The sequence below is a fragment of the Chinchilla lanigera genome, unplaced genomic scaffold (genome assembly GCF_000276665.1).
Source record: "Chinchilla lanigera isolate Chin_1 unplaced genomic scaffold, ChiLan1.0 scaffold00010, whole genome shotgun sequence".
NCBI classification, from domain to species: domain Eukaryota; kingdom Metazoa; phylum Chordata; class Mammalia; order Rodentia; family Chinchillidae; genus Chinchilla; species Chinchilla lanigera.
In genome coordinates, this window is record NW_004955411.1 from 15759175 (window position 1) to 15767181 (window position 8007).

An 8007-nucleotide genomic window follows, 5' to 3' on the forward strand; every position below is an offset into this window, starting at 1 on the left:
GTTCTTACTTTGAGCATCACTTCCTGACTCCAGTGCAGATCCCTCAGCCTGCTGGCACAGATCCTTCGTCCTGCTGGCACAGACTTTCTGGCTTCCACCACTGACCTTGGGGTCTTCATGGCGCAGATCCTTGCATCAGGCATGAGACACTGTCGTGCACTCGTGGCCTCCGGCTGGATTCGTGGGGCGGGGGACATTATTATGGGCTCTAGGTCTTCTGCTGGTCTTGTGCAGGACATTACTGTGGGATCCAGGCCCTCAGCAGGATTCTTTGGGTCTTCAGTGTGTGGAGAGATCTCTGCACTCTTTTGAAATTGACCCTTTAGGTGACTATTATAAAATAATCCTATAAATTATGTGTCCTTTATTAAATTGTTTCCCTTGCAAACCCTGACTACAACAGTGTCAAATAATAGAAAACTATGATATTGAAATAAAACAGTAAATGAGAAAAAAAAAAAGCTATCTGCTCTCATCCAACCTGCTTCTCCCCCATAGTGCCGTGGTGGCAAATCTATGGCACATGTGCTGCAGCCAGCTGTTTGTTATCACTGAAAGGTTCACATCACTGCCTGATGCCAATATCCTAGAGAATAAGCCATTAAGTTAGATTCATTCTGAACCCAACACCAAATTGTGCCGACTTTCTTTTAATATTTCTCAAGTCAGCTTTATACTCTTGACCTCCCACTTCTAAATCATCAGCACTTTCTTTCACCTGGATACCCCAAGTTCCTAGCTAGCGTCCCCACTTCCACTCTCATCTCCTTCAATTCTTCAAACACAGAAAGTCAAAAGGGTTGTGGTTCGAAGGGGCATGTCTGTTGGTCTGGTTTGTTGTTTTCGCTTTTATGTGGACAGCACTAGGGATTGAACCTATGGAACACTGAACTTCAACCCCAGCACTCTTTATTTTGAGACAGCGTCTCACTAAATTCCTAGGTTGGCCTCAAATTTGTGATCCCCCTGTCTCAGTGTCCCAAATAGTTGGGATCACAGGCGTGCACACCCATGCCTAGCAATGAGAACTTTTTACACTGAGGTCAAATCATCTCAATCCAATGTTTTAAATGCTGCCTGTGTACATTAAAAGTATATAAACATTAAAATTCCTAATCATATCTTACTAGCCTGTATGATCTGGATCCTCTTCTCCAACCTCTTATCCTCTCTTACATCCTTCACAACGCAAGTTTTCAGTCCCAAATACTATCATTAACTTACCTTAACAGTGCTTTTCCACCTCCAACTTTTATTCTTCTGTCTTTTTTTGTTTTGTTTTGTTTTGGAGACAGGGTCTCGCTGTGCAGTTCAGGCTGGCCTTGAACTCACTTTGTAGCCCAGGCTGGCCTAGACCTCATGGCGGTCCTCCTGCCTCAGCCTCCCGAGTGCTGGGATTACACCACACCCAACTTTACCTCCAACTATTTATATTTAGCATTCCCCCACAAAAAAACTTCTACTCAATATCATCTCTGAGAAGCCTCTCTTGTTCTCCTTCCTCCTGCCCAGTTCTTATCCCCCAACCCCAAAACAAAACAAGGTTTATTATCTTTGGAATCCCATCATATTCTACAGTACAATTATTATGCATTTGTTACAGCAGCACTGTGTTTAAATTTGATGGTTTACTACTCCCATGGGAGGCAGGGGGCTTGTCGCAGTACTGGGATTCAACCCAGGGCCTCACATATCCTAAGCAAGCACAATACCACGGAGCTTTGTCCCCAGACCCAGAGCATGTGGCTTTAATGTGATGTCCTATATCTTAAATCATTTCCCTAGTCCCGAAGACCAAGTAGACCCTCAAGTATTTGCTGAGTAAAAATGCCTACAGTCTCAGCTAGCCAGAAGCCTGAAGCCAGAGGATTACTTGAGCTCACAAATTTGAGACCAGTCTGGGAGATCCATCTCAAAACAAAAATGTGAAGTCACCATCACTGTCACAGACTACATCTTATCTTTATATTCCTACAGATCCCTGTAAATTCTTTACACACTGTAAATGTGAAATAAATTTATATTATGTATTTCTAAGAAATTCAAGTCACACGCAGTGGCACACATATGTAAACCCAGCACGAAGGAGGTTAAGACAGGAGGATTGCCACAAGTTTAAGGCCAGCCCAGGCTGCTTAGATAATTCAAAGTTAGCCTGAACTACGCAGTGAGACCCTGTCTCAAAAAAAAAAAAAAAATTGGGGCCAGAATATAGTTCAGAGGCACAGCGCCTGCCTGGCAAGCATGAGATCCTGAGTTTAATTCCAGGTACCAAAAAAAAAAAATTGTAAGTTTATTTTCATCTAAGCGTTTACCTGTATCTATCACTCTGAAGTAGAAAAAAAGAATGCTGCAGAAATAAAGTTTAGCCCTACCTCCAGGAACTCTCTCTCATTACAAACCTGGTTTAGAGAAGGTGACTTTATAAGGTAATAGATTATACATACTCTAGTTCAAGAAAATCATAAACTTCTAGTACCAAGATCCTCCTAATGTTTACCATGAAAAAAACCTGAGTCACCATAACACATTTTCCTCTATGTGAAAAATATCAAGAAGTTTATACAATAAGCATGATTGCTTTTATAATCAGGGGAAGAAAAAGAGAACACAGATAGTACAAAATGAGAACGTGGCCAGGTACAGTGGAGCACATCTGTAATCCAGCTACTTGGCAACCTAAGGCAGGACTGCAAATTCAAGGCCAGCCCTGGCAAATTTTCGAGACCCTGTCTCAATAGAGTTGAGGATGTAGCTCAGCGCTCCTGGGATTCAACCTCCAGCACTGGGGTCTGGGAAGAGAAGTACTATTACTTATGTCTCACTAAAGTTTACAGAAATATAGCTAGTACATCTTGCCCTACTACTATGAAACACTTAAACCCTGCCTTTTCCAAAACACACACTGTGGCATGAATACTTCTAGGTCTCAACAGAAGAACTTTAAGGGAAATTCAGAGAAACAAAGAATTCTGCTATATTCACCTCGCTTTGCAATATGCATCACAAACCAAAGCAGTACTGATTACTAGTAGAGATCTAGATGGCTGTCAGTGTGGTTCAGGCAGGATTCCATTCAGGGACTACAATTAACCAGAGAAGTATGCTTAGTGACTCCATCACAATAAGGAAGAACCTAGTTTTGAGGGGCCAAAATATCCCAATATAATTAAAGAGTGAAAAAACTCTTTTGTTCCTGGTCCTCTTCATTCCTACCAAAGTGGGAGAAGACACACACTACTGAATTTCTCGGACACAAAAAGCTGCCTGGAGCTTAGCACCTTACTTGCTGTCTACCCTACAAGAAGCCACATTTGTGCCAATTATTTAACAATAAGCCAAGATGCTAACATCTTTCACTGCCATACTGCAGATCTTACATTAGAACGCTCTTTTTTTTTTTTTTTTTTTAAATGTATGGGAGCCTGGTGACACACTCCTGTAATCGCAGTTACTTGGGAAGGTGAAGCAAGATGATTATGAGTTCAGCCTGGGAAACACACTAAGACCGTGTCCCGAAAAAAATTACTATAGTAATACGTTCTCAGCATTTTTACAATATTTTCAAGTGAGGCCTGAGGGTGTAGCTCAGTGGTGCAGCACCTGTCTACCATTTGCTAGGTCATACATTTGATCCCCAGCAACACACACACACACACACACACACACAAATACAATTCTGATAGGTAAACTTTTCCTAATTACAAATATAAAATGTTCACTCTGACAAGAACTTCATGATTTTGTTTTCCTCACAAGTACAGTATAGAAGATAACTGTACCCAAGGGACCCACGAAACATGCTCAGGCTAGAAAGTCTGGCACCTAGGGTTAAGAGTTTCTTCACAGGCTAAACATCACAGGATTTCTCTTACATGAGAAACGTAAAACATAAATAATGTGAAGACCAAAATAAAAAAAGAGATGGCAGGAAACAGAAAGGCAGACTTTGTGGAGATGGGAAGTGGATCTAAGGAAGAGAAAGGGACAGGTGGGACAGAGGAATAAAAATGATCAAAACACGTTACCCACATGGACCAACTGCCCAAGATAAATGTAATTATTATGCATTGTAAACCAATAATAATAATAAAAGTGTCTTCATAATTCCATGAGAAAATCACATGTAAGAAAGATCTATATACTACGACAGTGCAGGAAACAAAGTCAGCATGGGTGGGCATGACGATTTACAAAGAAAAATCTAAAGAACTGTGATCAATCTGTTAAAGAATGTACAACGATTATCAAGTAGAATTATTTTCAATATAACTGAAAATGTGTGAAAAAATGCTTCAAACAAGCTGGGTAAAACGGCACAACCCTGCTATCCCAGCTACCTGGGAGGCTGAGGCAAGAGGGCAGATCATAAGTTCAAGCCCAGTATGGGCAACTTCACAAGACTAAGTCTCACAATAAAATATAAAAGGGGCTGAGGATATAGTTCAGGGCACCGCATCTGTGAGTTCAATCACCAGTATCAAAATAAAACAGGCTCAAATATAAAATGATTTCACTTTTCTTAAAGAATTTCTTCAAACTAGGACTCACTTAGATTATAGTTTAGTATCACTTTTCTCTATTGCTAATATGGCTTTACTAACTGAGGATATAAAATAAAATGTCAAGATAAGCTGATAAAGTAGAATCAAAAAGTCTGAACAAATAAGTGACCAGAGAATCTCCTCTTCCAACAATTATAAATAATTAGGTCATCATACTGCCTGCCTAATTATGAAATGAGGTATTCATGAAGTATTCACACCTTACTACAAATCCTTTTTTATCAAAAATTACCTTCTAAAAAAAAGGCAGTAAACTGAAATTAGTTAAAACTTAATACCTTCACTTTTCAAATGAAACTGTTAAGAGAATAAAAAAGCAAAAGGAAAGACATGCAAAAGCTTATAGTCAACAAAGGACTTGTATTTATAATACATAAGAAACTCTAACATTCAGTAAGACAAATTCAACTTAAAAATCAGAATGAGAAGCCAGGCATGGTGGCACACACGGGTAATCCCAGCACTCTGGGAGATTAGGGAAGGAAGATCCAAAATTCAAGCTCAGCCTGGACAACTTAGCAAGACCCTGTCTCAAAATAAAAAAACAAAAACAGGGCTGCGCCTGTAGCTCAATGTGAAGGCTGTGGGGGAAAAGAAATCACCAACAGAAGGTCATGCCTATGATGACGTATGCTTCTAATCCCAGCAATGAGACAATAAGGCAGGAAGACCTTAAATTCAAGGCCAGCCTGGGCTCCACAGTGAGTTCAAGATCATACTGGAATACACAGTGAGACCCTGTCTCAAAAAACAAACAAAAATCACAGAGAGGACTGGGGGTTTCACCCAGTGGCACAGCCCCTACCTGCATGAAGCTCTGGGTTCAACACCCAGAACCTTAAAAAGAAAATCAGCTATAGATTTAGACACATCACAAAAGATAGATGACAGGTATCTAAATAGCCTAGAAGAAAATGAAAAGACCTTCAACATCAAACCACAGTAAGATATTACTAAACATCTATTGCAATGGCTGAAATTAAAATGACTAACCATATTAAGTTTTGGAGAGGATGTAGAGAAAATGAACTTTTATGCACTGATAGTGGGAATGTACAACGTTATCACTTTGGAAAAGAGGTTGGCAGGTTTTTTTAAAGCAGATTTTTTTTTTTTAAGCTACCTTACCCAGTCATTTCTCTCCCAGAGATTAAACAAGACAAATGAAAGTACAGGCCTATACAAAAAATTGTACATAAAAATTTGTAGCAAGATTTGTCATAAGTAAACACTGGAAACAACCCAAATGACTGTCAACAACTGACTGGATAAACAAAGTGTGGGGTATTCTTATTATAGGAATACTACTCAGCAATAAAAAAGGAATGAACTAAAAATACATGCTAAAATCAGGAAGAGTCTCAAAAATAATTATGCTGACCAAAAGAAGCCAGACAAACACACTTCCAAAAAGAGTACGTATGTTCCTATTAGAAAAATTTTAGATAATACAAATTAATTTACAGGGACAGAAAGCAGATCAATGGTTGCCCAAGTTGGAAATTCTGAGATATTATACTCTAAATATAATCATAAGGGCAAGAGGATGGAGGAAGAGATAAGGAAGTTAATCAGTTAACCAACGAACCCCCCCCTCAAAAAAAAAACCTTTCTAAATATATGCTGAAAGCTTAACCCAAGGCCCAGACTGGTGGAAGTTTACAAAAAACTGTCCAGGTTATCAATTATAATCAATCCAGAAGCAAAAGCAACGAAAACTTCTGTGTTCCTCTTTTCCTTTTTTTTTTCTCTTCCTCTTCCTCCTTCTTTTTCTTTTTGTACGGGGGCTTTTAAACCTAGGAGCCTTACACAAAGGCAGGCGCTCTACCACTGAGCTACATGCCTCGCCTTTTTATTCCGGAGCAGGGTCTTCCTAAGAACAAAAAATACGTTTTGTGGGCTGTCTGGACTGTCCTCCTAACCTAAAGTTTTCCCTGCTTATCCCATGGAAATTCATGGCTAAACCTAAAGTTTTCCCTGCTTTGTGTCAGACACCCTGCTTATCTATAGCCCATGGAAATTCATGGCTACACAATTCATGTACTCCTTCCTCAAACTTTACTGTAAAAGTGCTCTGACAAGCTTGGATTTCACAACAGGTCCAACCAACATAGTTCAAACTGCAACCCAGCCCTGCAAAGCCTCGTGCAGACCCTGGTCCTTTCTTTAGCCAGCATCCGTACGGGCTCAATAAACCCTATCATTTCAAAGAACTCTCCATCTCAGGAGTTTTGGTTTAACAAGGGTGGTGAGTTTACGGGTGTTCCCCAGGATATACGTGCATGTAACCAAAATTTATCCAACTGTACACTTGAAAGTTTACTGCATGCTAAACTCAATAAACTTGAAAAGCCCATAATAAAAGTCATTTTAAAAGTAAGTACAAAAAACTCCGACTCCCAGACTCAGGGTCGACCCATTTCACGGCTGGGAACGCCCCCCCGCCGCCCTCCTCGGCTTTCCTCCACCTCCAGAACCACACTCGCCTCCTCTTCTCCCCTCTCCTCTCCTTCACGAACTCCTCCGTCCTCTGCAGTACTGGCCCCCCGTTCCCGCCAGAGAAGCCTCCTGTCCGCCTCCCCGTTGACGACACTCAGCGCTACAGGAACGCTGACGAGGGTCCCCTCTCCGCTCCCGGTCATGCTCGCAACACCCATCCGCCGAACCTCCTCCGATCGCGCACACCCCTGTCCTGAAATGCCGCTAACGGGCCCCGAACCCGCGACGGCCGCCTGCTGCAGCCGCCCGCCCCGGCCCGCCCGACTGCGGGGATTCGAACTCTCCCGGTTACCTGCCACCGGCTGGCCGCGCCGCGGACAGTTCAGCCACCGCGGCGGGATTTTGTTGTGAGCCATGTCTCGGGTCCGCACAGAGCCGCGCGGCGCTGCCGCCCACTCAGAGCCCGGTGGGCACCAGTGGTCCGAGGCACCGAATCCTCACCAGGACCCAAAGCCGCCGGCTCCTATCCGGGTAACGTTAGGGGCGGCGCGCCACTTTCATTCTGGATCCACGGCGCCAGACGAGCCCACAATGCACCGCGACTTCCGCCCCTAATGGCCCGCCCCCTCCTTTCCGAGGTCAGAGGGGAAGAAACGGAAGTTCAGTGCAGGAGTAACGCAAGGAGTTAAAGGCCTGGCGAATGGGCGGAGCGGGTCTTGCCCCGCCCCGCCCCCTTGCGATTTTTTTTTTTTTTTAAAGTTCGCCTTGCGCATGCGCAGTTGTTCCCTTACGTACCGAGGCGGGGAAAGGTTTGTCTTCCCATCTCACTGAAGTAGAGAAGTGTTCCAATATTGTAGGAAACCAAGCGTCTGCGCGAGCTTAGGTTTGTCCGGCGCTTTTATTTTTTGAGACAAGGTCTTGCTACGTAGTTCAGGTTGGCACACAGTGATCCTCCTGACTCAGCTTCCCATGTGCAGGGATTACAGGCGTGTACCACCGTGTC

General features: G+C 42.7%; 1 protein-coding gene across 2 annotated transcripts in view; it reads right to left on the bottom strand.

Annotated features, from left to right (window-relative positions):
- Rngtt (RNA guanylyltransferase and 5'-phosphatase) overlaps window positions 1-7706 on the bottom strand; it is a 280349-nt gene extending 272643 nt beyond the window's left edge. Inside the window, exon 1 of one of the 2 annotated variants that reach the window (XM_005377741.2) lies at window positions 7357-7706. In XM_005377741.2, the coding sequence (XP_005377798.1) occupies window positions 7357-7420 (64 nt within the window). In that variant the 5' untranslated portion in view covers window positions 7421-7706. The remainder of the gene's footprint in view (window positions 1-7356) is intronic. The other variant, XM_005377740.2, reaches the window with a different exon arrangement.
- Between the last annotated feature and the right edge of the window lie 301 nt (window positions 7707-8007).